Source organism: Adiantum capillus-veneris, chromosome 23 (assembly GCF_014529385.1).
Source record: "Adiantum capillus-veneris isolate H3 chromosome 23, ASM1452938v2, whole genome shotgun sequence".
Taxonomy (NCBI): Eukaryota; Viridiplantae; Streptophyta; class Polypodiopsida; order Polypodiales; family Pteridaceae; genus Adiantum; species Adiantum capillus-veneris.
Window position 1 is genome coordinate 103433878 of NC_140953.1, and position 24989 is coordinate 103458866.

A 24989-nucleotide genomic window follows, 5' to 3' on the forward strand; every position below is an offset into this window, starting at 1 on the left:
CTATAATATATGGTGCATGTAATTTGTAGGTGGGTGGTTCTATCGGTTCTATCGGACCAACAAAGCAATTTCCCCACTTTGCAGTTGCCCTTCCTCTAAGTGTTGGTTGTAATTGCATACTATTTATTCAAGTGGGCATCTTAGCCCTTAAGCATGCATCACATCATCTCACAAATTGCTTGACATCAATAAATAGAGTCAGCCACCATATACCAACCATTAGTATTTCTCTAGCCATGGTTTCATGCAGAAAATGACCTCTTGCTAGACCTACATGTGCTTGTTCTAAGATAGGGATATATTCATCCTCATTGGCACATAGTCTCAGCTATTGATCTTTCCCTCTTTGGTACAATTATTGTCGAGTCATTGTATAGTTCATTGCCTTTATTTAAATTTCCCTTTGGCAGAGTTTTCTCATTTCTTCAAAAATCTCCAATTTGTTAAGTACTTTATCAAATATTTGATTCATTTTGGTACAATGCATATTTGGAATAAAGTGCCATGAGGTATAGTGTCCTCTTTTTGCCTTGGGAGCATTGTTCTACATGAGCTAAACATCTCTTCTCATAGTTGGCTAGTAAACTCCCAACCATGTGTAATCCTTCTCATGGTTTGGTCTCAGCAAAATAAATTCCATTAGTGTTGTATGGGCTTGATTTGTGTAGTCGGCTTACTCTTCAGGGCTAATGCATAAGTGTAGTATACGTTACTATGTTTTCTCTTGCTAGATAGCACATACCGCCATGGATTTGGACATTGATATGCGCCACACGTTTGATTTTGAAAATCATGCACCAGTTCCACATGTTGTTGCCCCGTGGTCGGATACTCTCATAGAGGGTACCCGTGCGACACCAGAGACGGATGATGATTATGATTTGCTTAACATGCAAGAGTTTTGTGCATTTCAACACGCATGACTGTGTTAGAAAATAATATTTCACACTTAAATGAAAATTTCACTAAATTATCAAATCTAGGAGTGCAATATATGCAATAGCAAACCAAGGGCTTTGCTTGCATACATATGCGAGAGCAAGGCTCTAATCTAGGGCAAGGTCCCAATCCAGATTTTGTGCACTCTCTCTCCCCAAAAGAGGTGGATGACTTTTTTAAAAATACAAAACCACCATTTTTTAGGGGAGAGAAGAGACAATGCAACAAAGATATGGTGAATATATTCCTCAAGCAAATGGGATGGGATTTGCGATACTCCGGATACAATCAAGGCACTACAAACAAGTCTGACGCTAGAAGGCAAGGCCTACAAATGGTGGATGTCTCTCAAGGAGAAGGGCATCGTAGCACAGACTTGGGCAACCTTTGAGGCTTTATTTAGAAAATAACTTTTGCCCACAAATGAAGCGGACAAACATTGGTTTGCTTGGAATAAGTGTTCTATGTGTCAGAATAAAACATTATTGGAGTATATCTCGCACTATCGTAATGTCATTCTCAAGCTCAAGGGGTTAGATACCTTTCAACAAGTGTGTGGGTTTATTTGTGGGCTGACACAAGAGCTCGAGAAGCATGTCAAGACTCAAGATCACAAGACACTTGAGGAGGTCATAGTGCAAGCGCATATACACGACAATCTCAATGAAAAAACATTGCATAATAGTCATGTGAATGCCACTACACATGCAAATACACGCACACAACATGGCCACAATAAGAAAGTTTATAGTAGCTACATCGAAGGCATCCAAGAAACCCAAGGGGTCTAGGGGCCATCTATTTAGTGAAGATCTTGAGAAGGCTTAAAAAATATATATATGTTTCACATATTTAGGGAGTGGGCACGGCAAAAAGAATTGTCCAAAAGGGAAATCTGTTGCCAAAGGAAAAGAGCGAGCAGTGCACATGATGCATATGTTGCCTCTTGAGTCCTGCTCTTGTTTCTCCAATGTGGAGGTAACACACACCAAGGTGGTTCACGAATGCTGTATAAGGGACTCCATGTGGCAACCGATGTTTGGTCCACATGAGCTAGTGCATATGCATGGGTCATTACAAGGGCATAGGGTGTGAATCTTGGTGGACAATGACGCTTTGCACAATTTCATTGATTATAAGTTAGTGAAACTGCTCAAATTTTCACAGACTCCGAGTTCCCACCATTACAAGGTAGCGATGAACGGCCATGACGTTAAGGTGTGGCACACTCAAGTGAGAGATGTAGCGCTAGAAATTCAAGGATATCACACATCCTTGAATTTCCAACTTATGAATATGGAGTGGGAGAATGTGGTTCTTGGTGGAGTGGTTACATAGTTTAAGATCATCACTTGAACTAGCTATGAGCACAACAGTTTGATGTTTGAATCCAATGGTGTGCACATGCTGTTGTTGGGAGAGAACGATGTGCTTCCTCACCACTCATATGTACAATAGAGCTTATGAAGCTCACTTCTCATGATGAAATAGAAGAAGTTATTTTGTGTTACTCCATGTGTTATTTTCTTTCAAATGTTGATAATGTTTCACAAGACAATTTCTCGACGCCGCACGCTTCTCTCTTTTATTCCATCTATGGCTACTACTCCCTCTCTTGATCAAGCAAATGTTGCTAATAAGTTAAAAGAATTATTAATAGAATATAAAGATGTATTTCCAGATGATCTACCACTAGGGTTACTGCCGACATGGGTTTTGTAGCATGGCATATACATGGTTATAGGCAGTAAACCAATAAGTAAACCGCCCTACAAAATGAGCCTTTCTGAGGCTACCTAGGTGGAACGATAGCTTGTTGGCTATCTCAATAGAGGTTTTATACAACCCAGTTCTTCACCACGAGCTTCTCCCATCTTATTGGTGAAAAAAGAAGATGGTAATATGCGCATGCACATAAACTATCAGGGATTGAATGCGATTACTGTTAAGAATAAGTACCCATTGCCGTGAGTGGATGAGTTATTAGATAAGCTTACCCACGCTTACATCTTTATACGACGATCAAGGTATCACCAAGTATAGATTACGCTTGTGGATATACCTAAGACTACATTCCGAACACCGTTTGGACATTATGAATTTTTTGTTATATCCTTCAGATTGACCAATGCGCCACTACTTTCATGGCACTTATGGACAATGTCTTGAGACCATATTTGGACAAGTTTATTATTGTTTTTCTCGATGACATTCTCGTGTATAGTACCTCTGAGGAAGAGCACTTACAATATCTGAAGCAAGTCTTTGAACTGTTACAAGAAAATAAGTTATATGCCAAGGAATCAAAGCGTAATCTTTTAAGGAGGAGATTCACTATTTACGGCATATTATTTCAGATGATGGGTTACACATGGATCAATCCAAAGTGGATGCCATTAGGAAGTGGTCCTCTCCCAAAAATCTCGAATAGCTTGATATTTTCTTAGGATTTGCAGGTTTTTGTCGAAGGTTTGTTAAAAGCTATGCACATATTGTTGTTCTAATGATAGACCAATTGAAAGCCAAAAGGAAAACCTTTCAGCAAGATGAAATTCAACAACAAATTTTAGATGCTCTCAAGGACGCATTAGCTACAACCCCTATTTTGACTATTGTAGTCCTTTGAAACCACTCATTTTAGAAACAGATGCTAGTGATTGTGTTATTGAAGCAGTCCTTCTGCAAGAGGGAAGGCCAATTGCATTTGAAAGCAAGAAGCTTGATTTAGCATAGCAGAACCAATCTGCTTATACAAAAGGAAACTCTATGCCATAAATGTCTGCTTTGAAGACATGGCAACATTATTTGTATGGGACTCAGTTTGAGATTGTGTTTGACCATGAAAGTATAAAATGATTTACACAACAAACAAATTTGAAGAGTCGAAAGGCCAAGTGGGCTAAGATTCTTCAAGAGTATGATGCTAAGGTACGATAGGACAATACAATGTGGTAGCTAAAGCTCTTAGTCGAATGCCTAAGATCAACTCTCTTCTCTTTATCAAGCTTTGAAGAGAGTTTCTAGAATCTCTCGAGAGCAATTGTGAGCATGATGAGGCATACTCCAAAGTGTGAAGCCATGTGTAAATGAGGGATCCTTCTCACTCCAATGCTAGTAGTGTCTTTAACCTCCACACTCGGTTCTCCTCTTTCAAGTGATGAGCTGTAGAAATGGAAGAATTTTTTCATAAATAATGGGTACCTACTCCATAAGGAGAGAGTCTGTGTACCAATAGACACAAACATTCGATGCTAAATTCTTTATGAAAGTCACGATAGTCCAAGTGCAAGACACCCAAGCATTAAGAAGACTTATACTTTCATGTGACGATAATTTTACTCGCCAAGTTTACATGGCTATATTCAAGGCTATGTTTTGCATTTTCAAAATGTCAATAAATAGAGAAAATCATATGAAGGGAAGAGATCTCTTGCATCCATTGGCGATTCCTAATGATAAATAGGAAAGTGTCTCTATAGATTTCATTGTGGGTTTAACCACTATTCGAGGTCATGACTCGATATGAGTGGTCGTAAACCGGTTGATTAAACTTTGCATGTTTATTTCAATTAAGTTAATCAATTAAGACTCCAAAGTTAACTAGGTTATTTATGGACAATGGGTACTAGCTATATGGGTTGCCAAGTAACATGGTGAGTGATCGTGATCCCGAGTTTAACAATCACTTTTGGTGGGCTATGTTTAAACGATTGGATACGCAACTCAACTTGAGTACTACAACTCATTTTGGGACGAATGGTCAAACAAAACGAGTCAAGCAAGTACTAAAGGATATAGTACAAGCATACATGAGAAGATTAACTTCCTATTCTCAAATTTACTTACAATAGTGTTAAGCATAATACAACTAGTTTTAGTCCTTTCATAATCATGTATGGTTTTCAACCTAGATCAATAATTACAAAGAGATTGGCAACTAAAAAACTCTAACAAATCAAAGACTTTCTCCAAATCCATATAGACATGCTAAAACTAGCTCGTCAAAATGTACGACAAGCATAGGATCGGTATAAAAAGTACGCTCATGAGAAACATTGATAAATTACCTTCACAAAAAAAGAGATTTTTTTTGTGTGCCAAACCATTCAAAAAGTTTGAAGCCTAAGCCAACACCTAAAATATGTACAAGATATAGTGGGCCTTTCAAGATACTAGAGCGAGTTAGTGACCTACAAACTCTCGTTACCTATACACTCATATTCATCCAATATTTCATGACAGTCGTTTACGTAAAACATTAGTATTCTTAAGAATAAGAATTCCACTTGTATTTTTGAAAACGAAAATAATTCTCAAAGGAGAGAGTAATGTAAAGCCAAAGGCCAACCTAGGGAATCACATACTTAGACCAAAGGCTTGGATTGTTTCAATGGAAGTTGGAGATCCAACAGGAGCTAGTATAAACCTAGATATAGGGTGGTAGGGAGCAAAATCACCAAGTTATTACCTCATGCTACATACCACGACCCCCTATGTCTCTCAACATTTTGGCAACTTCATGCACTACAAGTATTCATCATCTTTCTTTAATTCCCCACAATGATTCAACCTTTTAACCTTCCCCTCTTAGCAAGAGCATTGTTGATATCATCAATGTTTCCATTCCATCAAACGAGTCACCCAAATAGAAAATTAAGGCCACATCAAAAAAAAAAAAAACTGTAGCATTTAGACCTAGGTCCACAATATGAATGCCTTACAACCACCTCCTTTATTAAAAAATATCCATCATTCCGCAAGTTCTCTCCCTATTCCTCTTCTGTCAATATCAACCAATCATAAATTTCTTGCTTTTTCAAGAAGAGCCAATGCCCTTTGGGTAAGCCACCACCATTCTTGCTATCTAATTTTTGGAGCAAGAGCACATGTTAATGGGGTGGATACCATCTTTATATTGGGACCTAGCCACTTACTAACTTCTCTACACCATACCCTTATAAAAGATTGATTGTCCTGAAAATTTGCAAAGGATATCTAGTCACACATTTGCAGACATTTCAAAACCCAACCATCAATTTTTTTTCTCCTTTTCACTGCAAATTTTTGCTCTTCCTTTGTAAAATCATTAGTCATAGTAAATGATTTCTCCTATCGGCATTAATTGTGAGTTTGAACTAAACATTGAGACACAGTTGACAATCTTTGTAAAAACTTCAATACGGTAACAAACTTTCCATTGCCACCTATAATACTAACTAAATAGAGATATAGGGGGGCTCATCTCTTAAATAGATACCGTCTATCCAATTCAACTTACTAAATGCAAAACAAGGATTTCGCAAACGTTCTGATATTGTTACTTATGTTCATTTAGAGCAAGATATGGTTGGTAGCATGTTGGTATGTCCATTCTACCTTCTCAAACTTCAATCTTGGAACCAAGTATTACCAAAGATTAGCATTTGCTAGTTATAAATCTTCATTATGTTTGGAGAATAACAATCAGACACAACAGATACTAACAACGTACGAGAGCAGTAGAGGTGATCTAGAGCGTGTTTAAGGCTGATTGCTCGTTTATATCTTGGAAGCTGCTGCCAATGGCAGGATTAAGAGGCACGAGTAAAATAAATACCCAAGTCAGTACTGAAAATACCCAAATGAGAAAGCGTATTGATGTACATTACCAATGGGTTGCGTCTCTACCAACAGCCACCCAGCAAAATTCATTGTCCTTCAGTACCATCTTCAACAGGAAAGGACCCCTTTACAAAATCTGCTACTTCACCTTTCTCACACTAAACTCAATACTTCAGTTTCCCGAAGCTTGTCATGCTTGGATGGAGAAGCATTGAAAAGATACTCATTCATAGCCAGGTTTCTCGCCAAGCGTCTCTAGAGTATTGCAAATTGAAATGAATATAAAGCTTACGCAACTTCAAGAATATAATGAAAGCTCATTACTTATAGTTCCTCATGCAAGGATGGAGAAGCATTGGAAGAGAAGTTCTTAATCCACAGACAATGCAGAAGACAATCAAAATTGAAGCAGAATTGCTAAATCCTTGTGAAGGTGGTGTAAAAATACACCATTAGAAACTATAGCCAAAGCAGCAGCCCCAAGAACTTAGGCTCGCTCACCTCTGATACGGCGGGCAAGCTGAACATCCTTAGGCATGATCGTCACACGCTTGGCATGGATTGCACAAAGGTTAGTGTCCTCAAAGAGCCCCACGAGATAGGCCTCAGCAGCTTCTTGAAGGGCCAGGACAGCAGAGCTCTGGAAGCGCAGATCTGTCTTAAAGTCTTGTGCAATCTCTCGCACCAGGCGCTGGAAGGGGAGCTTGCGGATGAGAAGCTCTGTGCTCTTCTGGTACTTGCGAATCTCTCGCAAGGCCACGGTGCCAGGGCGGAAGCGGTGGGGCTTCTTGACGCCCCCTGTGGCAGGGGCGGACTTGCGGGCTGCCTTGGTGGCCAGCTGCTTGCGAGGGGCCTTCCCGCCTGTGGACTTGCGTGCTGTCTGCTTAGTACGCGCCATAGCTAGCGAGCTCAAGAATCAAAAGAGAGAAGCGATGAGCGGGGTGAAGATTGTAGACTCCAGCGTCAGTTTTGAATTTAAGTTCACGGCGCCTCATTTGATCCAACGCTCCTGCTTCCGAGTTCCTCATCCGACGGCCAGATTTCAACTATCCGTGAGCTTGCTCCTCATTGGCCAGCAATGATAACACCAACTGCCTATGGTCGGTAAGAGCTGGGTCTCGCCAGGGCTCATGGGGTCGCACCACTATGGGCTACAAGGTCAACTCGTCAAAATAGAAAGAACAAGACTTAGTGTTTTCCTCACCATTTCATCAAACAACAACTCCCTACGAGCTACGAGAGGACTTCCTAGACTTCACCCTCATATCAGCTTAAACCCGACCTTTTTGAAAGTACTAATAGAGTAGCATTGTTAGATAAGTCTACCTTAGGGCTAGGTCACCTCGGCAACGCTTTCCTTCTTTCTACGAGCATTGTCAATTCCCATGTGGATTACCCAAGGTAAGCTTCCTAACATGGTTACAATCAAATCACTAGTCAACCACTTTTTAAAAAACGACAATAAAAACGTAAGTAGCGTGAACGACAAGCCAACCGTCGCTACAAACCAAAAAATGACAAACAACTTCATGGATTTTCCTAGAAAATGAAGGTGAATGAATGTGAAAAGATGTTTGACTCTAATTAAGGGCACTAGGTAGAACATTGGTTCTAGCACCCATGCGACCTAGTCCTTAGTTTTGGGAAAAACTTTATTTATAGAAGATACTACCGGGGTAACCCCACTCTCCAAAGTCCCCATGCCTAAGTGTGCCCAAAATGGAGTTGCTCAGAGGATGAATTGTGTGATTTAAAAGGAGAGTATACATTATGTTGTCTCATGCTCATGCTAAGTTGTCATTTAGTTTTTGTGTTGAAGCTATGAAGACTACAATTCATCTACTAACATAATATGGCGGAAGGGGGAGCCCTTTACACGTGTCGCAATCTGCGATCTGAAGGCTAAAGTCCAAAACTAAAAAAAGCCCCTTTGCATGCGAAAGAGGGAGTTCATAATTGTATTGTCTTATTTGTGAAGAGGATATCTATATCCTTGAGTAGATTTGGCTTGTGTGAAGAGTATCTTTGGTCTATTTCTCTCCATTTGCATGAAAACATCCAATTTAATGTCTTGGAGACTCAAATTCTTTGGGAGAACCTTAGCATCTCTTAAAAGTTCTAGTAAAAAATTCAATTCCATCCATGTCAAAGAGCAGAATTCTCAGCCCTACTTGGATTTACCCCAAGCATACAATTGCATGCCAAGAGAGATCAATCTCCTCTTCTCCTCCTTGAATCCGCTTATCCCATGTTGAAGTTCTCTTCTTGGCGTGCAAATATTCTTGAATGCAAACTTGGGAAATCCTCTCCTGCGTGAATCTTTGCAATGAATTTTCCAAATCCATATATGCATACATGAGAGAAAATTATCTAAGTCTATCAAATATAATCATATGATTGTGTATAGTCCTCTCAAAGGGGTTACTCTATACTTCTAATGAGTGATCAATGCATGTGAAGACAAGTGCACAATTTTCATTATTTTAGCAGTCATGCAATCATAAATTCCTTTTCCATGATGAGAATTTTAATTACTATTCCTTGGATACACATAATTCACCTAAGTTTTCCATATATGAATTCTAAGTACCCCATAGAGGTCCTAGGATGCATTATTGATCCAATATGTTTCTTTGTGTGTTAGACTTAGCATGGAGTTCTTTAAGGTTTGGGAGAAATAAACATAGGATCGACACATGTGAGGTTGTTAGAGAAGAGGAAGGGATGTAATAGTGAGATCCTTTGAAAGTATCGTCTACACTAATAGTAGAAGTCCAATAATAGCTCCCAGTTCCTTCTACACTATTTTCTAACCAAACTCTTTTTTCATGGACTACTCTCCCTTTTTACACTCCAACTTGCGTACATACTCTTAAAATCAAAAAAAATTCCTTTTTGGACTAATTTAGCCTCCTCCTCTTTAGACTTTAAGAAATCAGCCTAAGTGGCTTTCAACTTTAGAGCTCAATCATTGGTTGTTTCCCTCCTTAGTGTAGTTTGCGTCCTCCTTGCTGGATAGAAAATCATAGTTCGAGGTTCATTTCTAGATTTTTTTGACCTCGATATAATAAGAAATGTTGTCTTAAGGTCATCTTCGGGGCATTTTGATTTGGAAAAGACCCTTTTTTGGACCGTAAGTAACATTTGACAACATCTTATGCTTGTTGGTCCATACATGGAGAAATGGAGTAAATGGAGTCGACCGAAACATGGAGCTCACCTTGGAAAAACTTGGATAGTGGCATGATTGCTCTATATAAAGTGTTGGTAGGATATTGGCATTAAAACTTATTCTTTACTTAGTTTATAGAATAACATTCAATGAGGAAACAAAAGAATGATTTCATCATGCTTCTACATGCGCACACAAAGTGCACATGCACACAAACACACACACACACACACACACACTCACTCACACACAGGCACACACCAAAGGTAGCTCAAAATTAGATTCCCTAATGGAACAATCTCCTCACATGTCTACTATTTTAATGGGCCCTTGCTTGCTATCCCCCCTCCCTTTAAACCTCATGCTTGTAAAGACATAGAGAAGGAAAGAACTTAAGCTCTTGCAAGCAGGTGTGCACACACCCACACAACCAAGAGAGCACACAATGAAGATGGAGGCCCAAAGCTTCTTCTTTACTACTTAGAATGATGATAAGGTCTACAAAATATAATTAAGAAATACAACATAATAAGGACTTTGTACAATAGTAAATGTGAAACCGCTAGTGATTGAACTAGTAGGAGAACTGGTCATCACTCTCGATTGGTAGATCACATCACTGAAGTCAAGTTGTAGTATCCTTGGCGATGATCCTCATGTTGGCTACCCTTTGTCAAAAAAATGTAGGCAAGAATTCTAGTAGGCATACCATAAGTTGAGCCTAATATCTCAACAATCCCCCCGAGCTCAATACCATCTCACATACTCCAAGCATTGCTCAAAAGTGCCTCGACCATGAAGATGTCTCCAATTTGCTCATTCTTCCTCATCGAGCTAAGATCATGTCTTTGATAAAGTGGAGTGCACCTCAATGTGTCTTGTCCTCATGTAGAACATTGGATTCCGTGCCATGTATGCTACCAAGGTTGTCATTGCAAATTATAAACAACCTCTATACATATACACCCAACTCACCAAGTAGCATCTACAGCCATGCTACCTCACATGTTGTCACTGCAGCACCCTTGTATTCAATCTTTGTCCTCAATAAAGCAATCATGGGTCACTGCTTATTTTTCTACTCCATGTGATATTAGCACTCCCAAGTGAGAACATGAACCCACTGGTAGATTGTCAATCATATATACTTGCAACCCAGTTTGCATCTATGAAACCATAAAGCCAAACCTCCATGTCAAAATCACAAGAGTGATGCCCCTCCATGCCAGCAACATTGCATAATCCAATGTAGCACTAACATAACACAATTTTCACCTCACTTCATCCAAATGTGGCTTCCTATGAAGCTACATAAACTAGATCCCAAGCCCAACCATGTAACTCAAATCTTATTGTGAAAGTGTCAAGTAGATTAGACTACCCACAATCTTCCTCTACATGGTGGCATTCTCAAGCATGTCACTCAAATCAGCTTTCACCTTCAAATTTTGATATAAGGACATAGCAAGAGGCTTACAATCAATCATACCATACTTTGACAACATATTCAATGCAAATTGCCTTTATGAAAAGCATATGCCTTCTTCAATTGAATGCCCAAAAAAGAGCGATGACTCTCCCAAGTCTTTCATGTCAAACCCTTTCGTTGAAACTCTTTACATACTTTATTTTAGCCTTATGATTCGCACCAACAATCAAATCATGCACGTAAATGCATATGATCGCAATACATGTCTCATTCTCATGCACCTACAAAGAGCAATTTGGATCACCCATACAAAAACTAGTGGTAAGCAAATAAGCTACAAATCTCTCATGACAAGCTCTAGGTGCTTGCTTCAATCGATAAAGTGCTTTCCCTTAGCTACATACATACTCGGGATGTTTCATATCCTCATATTTCTGTGGATGCTCCATATATACCTTTTATTGCAAGTCATCATGTAAGAGTGTATTCTTCATATCCATAATGTGAAACCACACCTCTTGTTGTAGTCAATGCAACAATGATATGGATTGTAGCCATATTATCCATAGGTCCAAATGTCTCCTCATAATCAATGCCATAAGTTTGTGGACATCCTTTGCTACCAATCTAAAGTTGTATTTGCTCATTGAACCATTCGTGTAATGTGTTTCACCTTGTAAACCCATTTACATCTGATCACATTCTTTATTTTTGGCAATGGTGCAAAATCCCATGTCTCATTGACATCAAGAGAATCCATCTCCTCATCTATAGCTTCCTTGTCAAAACCTATAAAAATGCTTAAAGACCTCACACACACACACATGGTGTTGGCCATACTATACTATACTTGAGGTGTATACTTCTCCCAAGAGAAGAGCATCCACAAACCACTTTGAGATCAATAGGATTTATGAGGTAATCAAGTGTTGTTATGCAAAATTTTCCTTGGGTACTATGCAACAATGCTAAGTCTCTCTTTATGTTAGAATCTCTATTAATTACACACCTTTTTTTCTAAATAAGAGTGAGTAAGCTTATCATGTTCAATCGATTATGCACGATTAATCTTCATTGGATAGTTAGGAATGATAATTAATATCTCATTATGCATAATGCATCAATAATTATCAATTAAGCAATATACATAATTGCAATTGAATTAATTATTAATAGCAATAATTTTGACAAGTAGAAATTAATTGAACTATAGTTTAGAAGTAAAGTTAAAAGTGTGTTCTCTATTTCACGATTAAGAGACATGCACCATCAAATTTTTTGTCAACTTTTAGCCACACTTAATTTTTGGGCTATTAAAATAGAGGTAAATTACTTTTGTGAGAATTTATAGTTAAATTTAATTTCTCCAATCCTCTAAGATATTGAGAAGGTCATTGGTATAGTTATGCTACCCTATTTTACTCTTTATGTTAATTTGGGAATTCCTAAGATAAGAATCTACATTGATTATTTGAATAAAACCATTAAAAGTGAAACCCTTGTAATCAAAGGTTGATCTTAACTTACAAAAATCACATAGTTTTTGGAAAAAGTTTAAATCGTCTAGTTTGACCATTTTTTATGAGAGAATTTGATAGCCTTAGGGGTGTAGGTACATTAAAATGTACATATTATTAGTCATTGTTAGTATTAAACCCTACCTTGTATGACTATTCATTTCATAATGAAAAAGATTTTAGCATGTCAACTACTCACTTCTAATTTGGGTATCCATGCAACCAATGCACCAGTCTCTCTCTCTCTCTCTCTCTCTCTCTCTCTCTCTCCCCCCCCCCCCCCCCCCCCCAACTGAGCCATTTCAAACTTTCCCTCTTATACCCTGATGTGCTATCCCTGCACAGGGCAATCTCGTAAACAACCCCAACTCTCTACTTGGACACTTTGGCATTCTCCACAGGCAATCGGACACTCTACTAACTCTCTACTTGGCAATCTACAAACATGAGTTTTTGAAAGGTAAGCCTTTTGAAGCCTATTTGCACCATTGGATAAATTGTGTGTATTTAAGTGTGTACAAATTATGTTTGCATGCACCATTGTTAATGTGTGAATGTGTGTGTGTGTGTGTGTGTGTACTTAATTGGATACATTGTGTGTATTTAAGTGTGTACAAATTATGTTTGCATGCACCATTGTTAATGTGTGAATGTGTATGTGTGTGTGTGTGTACTTAATTCTCTTGCAACATAATGTCTCCAAAGGGTAATAAATTTCTAAAATCACCACGGAAGGGAACTATAAGTCTTTCTTCACCACATTTAGCTATCAAATAGAAGTTCTCTTATTTTTTGAAGATGAACCCTGAATCTTGTCCAAAGCTCCATCTATGGTTGGCGCAAACATGAGGGTGTGCTAACAAGGTGAGTTACCAATGATCCTTTGAACTGTAGGATTATTAATAATCCTAAGATCACAAGTGCAAACATGCTTACCCAGTTCACCAAAATTTCACTGAAGTCTTTGCAAAATAATCAACTACACAAGAACACTCTGGAATAGCACTGTTTTGTAAAAGTCATTGTTGTAAATATGATTCATAATAGGTTGATGATATGTCCATCCTATCATAACATTTTTTGTAATGGAATTAGGCTAATAACATTGATTGTAGCAGAATTAAAATAACACTAGTGAGCATTTCATTAAGAGAATAACTAATGAAGGTAGAGAGGAAGTGCTTGATTAAAGATAGCAATATAAACATTATACCTAGTTAGCTTGGCATGAACAATACTTGTAACAGAGAGAGAACTATAAAAATTGACAACAGTTGAGGACTAGATTTACTTGGAGCCAGTCCCCCTTCCAAAAGGCTTTTGTATTATATGTTCTCCCATAAAGAGAGACTTGGTACAATACATTCTTTGTGTTCCTTGAGACCTTGTTGATGCCATGAAGATGGAAAGGTTCATGCACCAAGATTGTGCCAAAAACAAAAATTAACCTTACTCTTGCAATAACATAAACGTGTCCTCGGCATCAATCCCAAGACCTCAAACACCTTCAAAGTGAAGGGAGTTGGCAGGGAGTGAGGAAAGTGAAGAGGAGGAAGATGTAACATATGAGAAAGAAGTATTCTCCTCACATATCATTACTCTTAGAGCATAGCTTAGCATAGTACTGGAGATTGAGAAGATGATGAGCATGCTTTGAAGCTTGACTCTTGCTTGGATTTGCATTCCATAGCCAAGAGATGTTTGTGTAGGCTTTCAACTTCTCAAGCTTTGCTTCACACATCATGAGAGTGTGTGTGTGTGTGTGTGGGCTCGTGGGCTACAAGAGAGAGCAAGAGAGGGGTTGACCTAGCTAGTTTACTCTTGCGTGAGGCCTATTGACTCCATCTTGGTGCTAGCCAATGAGAGGTTGAAGTCATATCAAGCAAGGGGTGTAGCATTGTGACAAGTGTCCTCCTTTAGCCCTTTGAGAGTGAGCTTAATTCATTATTTAATTGAAGATAAATTCTTATTGGCTCTCAAGATCCACCGACCAATAGGAATTAACCTTACATATGGTATGCTCAATTCTCATTGAACCCCTTGGTAGACTGTTCAATAGGAATAAAATAGGTCCTAATTCTTATTAGTTCGTTTAATGGACCATCCATAAGGTTTAAGCTTGTTTTTATTAATCTTAATTCTCATTGGTACATCACATTGGCCATCCAATAGGATTTAGGCTTCATTGAGGGCAACATGTCTAGGGGCCTGACATGCGTCCTATATGCTTTATGTGAAAGGGGTGAGTCTTGGTGAGTGCGTGCGTGCGTGCGGGTGTGTGTGTGTGTGTGTGTCCTCTCTCACCCCCCTACAAGGAGGGCTCACCCCATGCAAGTGGGAGCTCCACTTGGCCACTTGCACCCACTAGGTAACCTTAGTTTCCACAATCAAGATTTAAATTACCTATCATAGGCAATGGTCTAGCCCAATGGTCCTAGCCCTAAGGACTTTTAGCACTAACCTTTGGAGGCTTTCATGAAGCTTATCCTAAGGTCGTTTAAATCTCCATTAATTGTACATTTCTCTTTGGTATACCTCTCTCCATTTGGAGCCTTATTGAGATAAGCTTATCTCCCCTCTTGGTCCCTTGCTAAGAATAGATCTAGCAGCACATATCAATATTCTAGCTCTTGTTCCCTTTTATCTTCCCATATTAAATTATCATTTTAGTATGGGAAAATCATTTGGGATAGGTAGATATTTGATTTTATGACATTACTACTCTCTTGAAATCATAGTCGTCCTAGACTATGAGGTAGAGAAGGTAAAGCCTAGTCATTAGTTCATGGTTTCCTAGCGGGTAAAGGATCATTTCTACCCTACGACATCATTCCAGAATGGATGACTAATCCATTTGGTTCTTGAGAGACATGTTTTTGCAAGCATGTCTGCTCTTTTAGTCCATATCATACTTCCAAAGTAGAGTGACAAATTCTACTTGGTGTTTGGGAGATGTCGTCGCCACAAACATGATTGTAAGCATGCATACTTCTTAAATTTGTGCACAATAAAAGAAAAAGAGAGAGTCTCATAAGACAAAGACATTGTTCATTCAAAATGCATTTACATTTGCTTACTCTAGTGTAGCATTGTAAGCATTGACAAGGTGCATATTATCCTTAAGTTGTGTTCCTTGCATCCATCTAGCATCTTCAAAATGATAATTCTTGAATATAATAAGATACCATCGGATAATCTTACCATGTCTTAGCACCTTGTCTTCATGTCAAAGGACGGATTTGGGTTGAAGCACCTCTTCTTGATCCTCGATCTTTGAAGGGTCTTCATTTATTGGTTTTGTTGGTGGCTCTCCTTTGTAGGCTTGAGTAGGATCACATGAAAAGCATTGTGTATGAGCCAATGATTGGGAAACTTTAATTGATAATCCATCTTGTTGATTGGCTTAAGAATTTGAAAAGGATTGTAGTATCTTTTTGTTAACTTATCATAATACTTATGTTGGCCTGTAGGATTCTTGCCCCATTGTTTGCCTTAAACGAGCCTTGGGGAATTTTAGCAAGACCCAATCATTTTTCTTAAAAGCTAAGGCACTTTTGTGCTTGTTAGCAGTATCCTTTTGCCTTTGCTGTGAGGTGGATATAGCCTCTTTAATCTTTCAAAAAGATTCTTGTAGATCTCAGCTATACTCATCAGTGGGGCGAAGATATTCCCATGTACATTGAGTAGCAAGGGACTTTTAGATATTTCCTCTATGACCTCGAGAGGTGCCTTTCCTGAAGAAGTATGTACAATGTTACTATACGCATACTCTACAAGGGGTAAGTACTTCTCCCATTGCAAGCATTGATCTACTTCCATGACGTAGGTTTTTAGTAGATCTAGAATTGTAAGGTTAGCTATCTCACTTTGACCATCCGTTTGTGGGTGATAGGCCAAAGAGAAATTTAACCTTGTACCTAGGTTCTCAAAGAGATCCTTCCAAAAATTACTGGTCATTCTAGGATCTCTATTTGACACTATAGATGTTGGCAAGCCATGGTATTTGAAATTCTGGGATATGAAGAGGGTTGCCATTTGGTGTGCCTTAATAGTCTTTTTGATAGGTATAAAATGTGCTTGTTTGCTAAACCTATCGACTATTGTCCGTATTCCTATATTGCCATGGATAGGCTTGGACAATCCAAAGATAAAATGCATGGATATGCTCTCCCATGGTGAATTAGGAATTGGAAATGGCTTTGCTTCCCTCTATCATACTTCATCTTTTAGAACATGACGCATTTTGAAACATACTCTTTTATGTCTACTTTCATGGTGTGCCAATAGAAGTAGGTCTCTACTCCTCAAAGAGTAGGTTGAATCCCTCTATGCCCTGCATAAGGAGGAGCATGGGATTCATAAATTACTTTCTCTCATGAAGTGAGTCAGTAACACATAGCCTATTTCCATAGAGGAGATAACTATCCTGCAAGGTGAATGGTTCCTCTTCTTAGCTAAGGCAAGGGATGAAATGACATCCTTGAAATCGGGGTCAGTAGCATACTCGTCTATCATAAAAGATAGATCATCATGAGTTTCTATAAATACCACACTTGCTCTTGGCCATCGTGATATTGCATTGACCACTTGATTGTGCTTGCCATCAATGTGAGCAATATGAAAATTAAATTGCAAAAGAAAATTTGCCCACCTCATTTGTTTGTTGTGGAGAGCTTGGTTTGTGTCATGAAATACTTAAGGCTTTGGTGATCCGTGCGTAGGATGAATGGAGTCCCCAAAAGATAGTGCTTCCATGAGTCTAGGGCATGTAGAACAACTAGTAGCTCCTTTTCATATATACCCAATACTCGCTCATCAGATTGAGTCTTAAACTCTTGTATGCTATGGCATGCACTTCTTGAAGCAAAACTGCTCCAAGGCAATCTCCACAAGCATCACATTGGACCTTAAATGGCTTTGAGAGATCCGACAATGTAAGCACAGGTTGAGAGATAAGTTTCTCTTTGATCTTGTCAAAAGCATCTTGCTCTTTTTTAGTCCATGTATACCTAATGTTCTTTTTTGTTAAGTCATGTAATGGTCCTGCTATTAGCAATAATTTCTCTATGAAGCGTCTATACTATGCACACATACGTATAAAGCTTCGTAGTTCGTGTAGACTCCTTGGGTTAGGCTATCCTTTTATTACCTCTAGCTTTGTCGATCCATTCGGATGCCGTCTTGAGAGATAATGTGACCTAAGTATTGAATCCCTTGTAGAAAAAAATTCACTTTTCTTTCGATTAATGAAAAATTTATTCTCTCTTAGAACTTGAAAGATTACCTAGAGATGTTGCTTATGCTCAAGAGAATTGGAGTAGATAATGATATCATCAAAGAATACTCTAGGAAAGTTGCAATGGGGCCTAAATATTTTCTCCATTAAGTGGTTGAATGTGATCTTGTCAAGCCAAAAGGCATGACAAGATATGAAGTAGGTAGACCCTTGTAATTTATCAAATAGATCTTCTACTTGTGGCACGAGAAATCTATTTTTAATAGTGATTCTATTTAGTGCTCTATAGTTGACACACATACAATATGTGTCTTCTTTCTTTTGGACTAGAAGGATTGGTGAACAAAATGGTGAAGAGCTAGGCCTCACCATCCCCCTTTCTACCAGTTCATGAACTTGCCTCATAATCTCCTCTTGTTGAGCTTGTGAAACTTGATAAGGAGGCTTATTAGGCGGTAAGCTCCCTGGTAGAAGCTCTATTGCATGATCATCATCCCCTCGTTTTGGATGTAACTCTCTAGGGATATCATCAATAAAAACATCTTGGAATTTACTTAGGAAATTAGACAACTTTAATTCCTCTTTTTTGCCACCATTTTTATATAGTAAAACATTAAGATCATTTACAGATTCCTTAACAAAAATCATGTACGCAAAAATTGGGCTTTTCATTGACTTATCAAAAGCAAGAGTATTTACAAGGGGTATGGTGTTACCCGACTCATTAACATCTATGTATATATTCTTTTCCCTGTACTTGAAATATATTCTCCTTTCATGGACCATGGTGCCCCTAAGATAACATCTTCATGTTGGAGAGGGGAGACGAAAAAGTCCTCTTTGTCAATGTAGCTTTGGACATGAAACCTCAATTTCTCAATCAAGGGAGTAACGAAGGAGTCTTGTCCCTTGAAAGCCCCATCAACCATCACAGTGTCTCCCATCTTGAAAAGATTGTATGCCTAATTTTGTGACCAATTCCATTGATATAAATTTGTGAGTTGAGCCAAGGTCAAAAAGGATAAAAGCATCATGTCCTCTCACCTTTTCCCAAGCATAGGAAAGGGGAGATCCTTTGCAATGATCACCCCCTTTTGGAGTTTCAATCATAGAAGCTCTAGGTGTCTCATTGTGTGCATTTCTTTGGGGGCAAGTACGATAGCCATGTCCTTGCTCCCCGCACTTAAAGCACTTGTTGTCTTTGCAAAAACACTCAAGCTCTTCAAGGGAGAGTCTATTCTTACCTTTGTAGACTCCTTTCTCCTTAGCTTTTTTGTTTTTGTTGATAGAGTTGCCTTTAGAATAATTTTGAGCATCGTTCTTCTCTCTAGGCTCATTTTGGTCTTTAGTTTCCATGGGCTTGAAATTCCTCTTAGCCCCTTGTTGGAAATTAATTCATGAAGCGACCATAGTATGATGTATGACCATCGAAATTGTCCTAGGTCTTTGAGAATTGACATATTCTGCCATGTTTTCAAATAGCCCAGCACAAAACTATTGTTTTTGTGCACCAAGATCTATTTTTTGGTAGACACTGGCTTTGAGATGCAAATCTTAAAACTTGTCCACATACTTGTGGATAGACTTGTAGGGAGACAGATTCAAACTTTTCCATTCGGTAAGAACTTTGTCTTCGGAATCGCTTGCAAGAAACTGATTTGTTATGGAAGCTCTAAGGGCTTTCCATGCCCTTGGAGCTTTGCCATTAGCTCGTAGACTAGCCCACCATTGTCTGATAGGCTTTTGAAAGTGCATAGCTACATGTCATAGCTTAGAGGACTCTGTAAAGCCCTCATCTCCAAAGGTTGCATCAAATTGCTGGATAAAGGCCAAGACTTTGTCCATAGCACCAAAGGTTGTTGACACACACATGCATCAGCACGTAGCCGATCAGGGCAGGGTCCTCCTGGTCATGGACAAGGTCCGTCTCTAGACTCTCTACACTCTCATTGTGAAGGAGGTGGACGACTTGTTGAAAAATACAAAGCCCCACCAACTTTTAAGGGAGAGGACCAAGAGCGCAATAAGGATGCAGTGAATATCTTTCTCAGCAAGTGGGATGGAATTCACACCTTACGGCGTACTCTGGATGTAGTCAGAGCACTGTAGACAAGTCTGACTCTAGAAGGCAAGGCCTATAAAGGGTGGATGTCTCCCAAGGAGAAGAATGTCATACCACAAAGTTGGACAGACTTTGAGGCTATGTTTAGAAAAGAGTTCTTGCCCATGAATGAGGCAGATAGAAATTGGACGGCTTGGGACATGTGTTCCATGCACCAACACCCATCATTGTTTGAATATCTATCGCACTATCGTGATGTTATCCTCAAGTTGGAAGGGCTAGACACCTTTCAACAAGTACATGGGTTTATTCATGGTCTGACGCCAAAGCTTAAGAAGCACGTCAAGAGTGAGGACCCTAAAACACTTGAGGAGGCCATAGTGAAAGCTCACATTCATGATGATCCAGATGAGAAAAGATCACATAGTACTCATGTGCCTACTAATACACATGGTAATACACGCACACAGCATGGGCACAATAAAAGGAAATTTATAGTAGCCAACTGTAAAGTAGCTAAAAAACCCAAGGGGTCTTGAGAGCCTCTCTCTCCTAAGGAATTTTAGAAGGCTAAAAAAGAGAAGTTATGTTTTCAATGCTTGGGAAGCGGCCATGGAAAAAAGGATTGTCCCAAGGGGAAATCTACTGCTCAAGGCAAGGAGAAAGCAGTGCACACAGTGCAGTTGTTGCCTCTTGAGTCTTCCTCACATTTCTCCAAGGTGGAGGTAACACACATCAAGGTGGTGCATGAATGCTGTATCACAGATTCCATGTGGCAACAGACCTTCGGTCCACATGAGCTAGTGCGTATGCACGGATCTCTTCAAGGGCACAAGGTGCGTATCTTGGTAGATGACGTGCTACTCACAATTTCATTCACTACAGATTAGTGAAAAGACTCAAATTGCCCCAAACTCCAAGTTCCCACCACTACAAGGTAGCAATGATGAACGAGTATGATGCCGAAGTATGGGATACTCAAGTTAGAGCTGTACCGTTGGAAATTCAAGGCTATTCCACATCCTTGGATTTCCATGTTATGAACATGGAGCGGCAGATGTGGTACTTGGTAGAGAGTGGTTGCATAGCCTAGGACCATCATTGAAGCATAGCTACGAGCACAACATTTTGATGTTTGAATCCCATGGCACACATGTATTGTTGTTAGGAGAGAAGGATGTGCCTTCCTTACCAGTTTACAGAGCTTATGAAGCTCACTTTTGGCAATGAAATAGAAGAAGTTTTCTTGTGTTACTCATTGTGTCATTTTCTTTCAAATGTTGAATCTTTTAAAAATTCCTCAACGCCGCATGCTTCTCTCTCTTCTCTTCCAGCAATGGCTACTTCTCGCTCTTCTCAACAACAAGCAAAGGTTGCTAGTCAGTTAAAAGATTTATTAATGGAATTTCAAGATGTTTTTCCTAATGATTTAGCATCAAGATTACCGCCGACACGATCTGTGCAACATGGCATAGACGTGATTGCAGGCAGTAAACCAATCAGTAAACCACCATATAGAATGAGTCATTCTGAGGCTGCTAAGGTGGAACATTAGCTTGCTGACTATCTTAGCAGAGGGTTTATTCAACCAAGTTCTTCACCATGGGGTTCTCCTATCCTATTGTGAAGAAAAAGGATGGTAGTATGCATATGTGCGTAGACTACCCCTGGTTAAACGCGGTCACTGTTAAGAACAAGTACCCATTACCACGATTAGATGAGCTGTTCGACAAGCTCACTCATGCTCGTATTTTTACAAAGATCGACTTGCGGTCAGGCTATCACCAAGTATGTATTTGTCTTGCTGATATACCCAAAACTTCATTTTGAACAAGGTTTGGGCATTTCGAGTTTTTGGTTATGCCTTTTGGGTTAACCAATGCGCCTGCTACTTTCATGACACTCATGGGATAGTGTCTTGAGACCGTACTTGGGCAAGTTTGTTATCATTTTTCTTGATGACATTCTTGTATACAGTGCTTCTGAGGAAGAGCACTTGCAACATCTGAGGCAGGTGCTAAGAGTAAATAGCTTATATGCCAAAGAATCAAAGTGTGATTTTCTCAAGGAGGAAATTCACTATCTAGGCCATGTTATCTCAGCTAATGGGCTGCACATGGATCAATCCAAAGTGGATGCCGTTCGGAGGTGGCCTTCTCCTAAAAATCTGGAAGAGTTACAGATTTTCTTGGGATTTGCAAGTTTTTATCGAAGGTTCATTAAAAAATATGCTCATATTGATGTTCCAATGACGGACTAGCTGAAAAGCAAAGGAAAAACCTTCCAGTGGGGTGCCACTCAGCAGCAAAGTTTTGATACACTCAAGGATGCATTAGCTATAGCTCCTATTCTAGCTACTATGGATCCTTTGAAGCCATTTGTTTTGGAAATGGATGCTAGTAACCGTGCTATTGGAGCAGTCCTTCTACAGGAGGGGAGGCCAATTGCATTTAAAATCAAGAAGCTTGATTCAACACAACAAATTATTATGCTTATGAATGCGAACTCTACGCAATAGTGTCCGTCTTAAAGACACGGTGGCATTATTTATATGGAGCTCAGTTTGAGATTGTGTTTGACCACAAAAGCATAAAATGGTTTACACAACAAACCAACTTGAAGGGTCAAAAGACCAGGTGGGCTGGGATTCTTTAGAAGTATGACGCAAAGATTTGGTATCGTAAAGGACGATACAATGTGGTGGCTGATGCTCTTAGTCGTATTGTTAAAGGCACAGACATTCAGAATAGACAAACACGGGAATCAGAATGGAACTGAAACTGGAACAGAACACAAAAACTGAAAACAAACTAATTCCGCCATAACTTCCGCTTTCACATTCCCAAGAAGACACTGATCGACAGTTACATAGTTGGAGAATACTAATAGGCAATGCCCTTTCCCAAGAACACCCCTTGGGATCCCAAAAGTACAAAAGTTGATATTCCGAATTCCATTACGGTAAAACATCCAAAATTCCCTAGGCTTAACACCTGGCACAGCCCGGTGGCTAGATCCATAGGCTGACCTGGACCGACAATCCCTTGATCAAGTAATTTGCTCCCCAGCATCCCCTTCTGCATCTGTCTCCAAAGCCTTTTCTGCTGCAATATCCGAATCCGCTTGCTTTTCCACCTCTGCTTCCACCTGCTTTTCCACTTCCGATTCCACTCCTCCTATTACATTCCGATTTAGTCCCAAAACATCACTACTCAGCTTTGTTGTCCACTTACTCAGATCCCCTGCATTTACTTCAATCCCCTTGCTTTTGTTCTTCAACTCCTCCATCTCTGCAACTAGTTTCTCATTCTCCATCTTCAATGCCTCATTCTCCCTCCTAATGCTCTCCTTTCCAGCTAGCTGAAACCAATTCTTGAAGCGGTCCGTCGACACTTCCATACGCTCCCTCAAAAGCCTAGTTGCTTTATTCCACATCTCTTGTGCATATTCCAGCACTTCCTGCTTCAAGATATCCGCATCCGAATCAGCTACCAAGATGCCTATCATTCCCTGGTTCTGCAATGCCGCCTTCTCCATATCCAGCAATGGAGTTAGTCTATTAATCAGAAAAACATTCTCAGTGGTCAAATCATCCACCTTGTCCCCCAATTCTTTAAATTGCTCATCCACTACAGTCTTCAGTCCATCTGCCCACCTAGTAAAATCCTCAGCTACACTCAAAACTTCAGCATTCCTTGCCATAGCCTCAGTTGTATTCCTCTTAACCTCCTCCTGCAATCTTTCCTTATCCAACCTCTCTTCAAATAACTGCATCCTGACTTTCTGCATTTCCCATTCTGGAATAGCACTACACTTATGTTCCATCTTCTCAGCTTCCATCATACTAAGCGCCGCATCCTGATTCTGTAGGAACTCATTCAAATGAGTCAAACAGTTAGCTGCCTCTTCCACAGAGAAAATCCCCCTGGCCTCATAACTATTACTGCTACCTGCCTTAACTTTCAAACTTTCCGGAACACTCTTCTCCGTAGCTCCACCCATTCCTTTCATAAATAGTGTGACCTTCTTACCTTTGGACTCCAACTTCTTAGATTCTGACTCCATGGTGAAACTGTTCAACTTTGATTCAGACTCCTCCAAACCCTTCCAAGAAACTTTAAAAGGTGGTTTGCCTTTTTCAACTGTTGGAGACCCCAACAACAACTTCCTCCACTTCATTCCACATAATGTTCCCTCTTCTTTTGCCACATCTGCAACCGGTGTCTTCAAACCTGTTGCTACTGACAAAACCTTTAGAACATGCTCAAAAATTGCGGCCAAATAAGGTGCCACTCGGCCCACTGCTGGTGTCCGACGTCGATCTCTCTTTCCAGTAAGCTGCATCCGATCATACAACACTGATGCCCAATCAACCTTAATGCCTCTCTCAACCTGAAACAATGGTGCAAAAGCCTCCTTAGACATGTAACGGTCTTTTGCAGAATGCACACCTTTTCCAAATACCAAAACAAATTTGAAGCTCTGATTCCACCCGCATTCTTCACCATATAGTATGCCTTCGTTCCAACCGGATTTCCAAATTCGCCCTTCATCTGAGAATCAGTCACCTTCCTCCCCTTAGCCGGCACAGGTAAACATGGAACTTTGAAAACTTTGGACACCAACCTTGGTGTCAAGCGCACATCCCGTGTAATCATCCCATCACTCTCCTTAATCATGTTCCACTGCTGGTCAGCGAACTCATTCTCTGCCCATGTGTCCCAAGGTAGACATGCAAACTCATAAAGGCCTATGCGCTTGAGCCATACATGGGTTTCCGCCTCATTTGGGTCGAACGCTGCCATCGCCGTCTCCACACTGCCCTGATCACTCAGAGACTTAGCCTCATCACTCTCCACCTCGATGTGCTCTTCCTGTTGTTGCCGCGCCTTGAACAGCTCCTCCATCGCCATCTTCATGGACTTGGTGTTCGGCATCGATTCTGACGCATCATCCTGCATACCCGCCATCAGCTTTCCCTTAATATTTTCAGAAAACATTTTGCCCTTCTTCTCCGACTTAACAATCAATGA

At 39.8% G+C, this 24989-nt stretch overlaps 1 protein-coding gene across 1 annotated transcript; it reads right to left on the minus strand.

Annotated features, from left to right (window-relative positions):
- Positions 1 to 6454: 6454 nt before the first annotated feature.
- On the minus strand, positions 6455 to 7469 carry LOC147428269 (histone H3.2-like). The gene has a single exon (XM_086496443.1). It carries the CDS (start codon positions 7436 to 7438, stop codon positions 7028 to 7030), a length of 411 nt encoding a protein of 136 aa, XP_086352569.1. The 5' UTR covers positions 7439 to 7469; the 3' UTR covers positions 6455 to 7027.
- Between the last annotated feature and the right edge of the window lie 17520 nt (positions 7470 to 24989).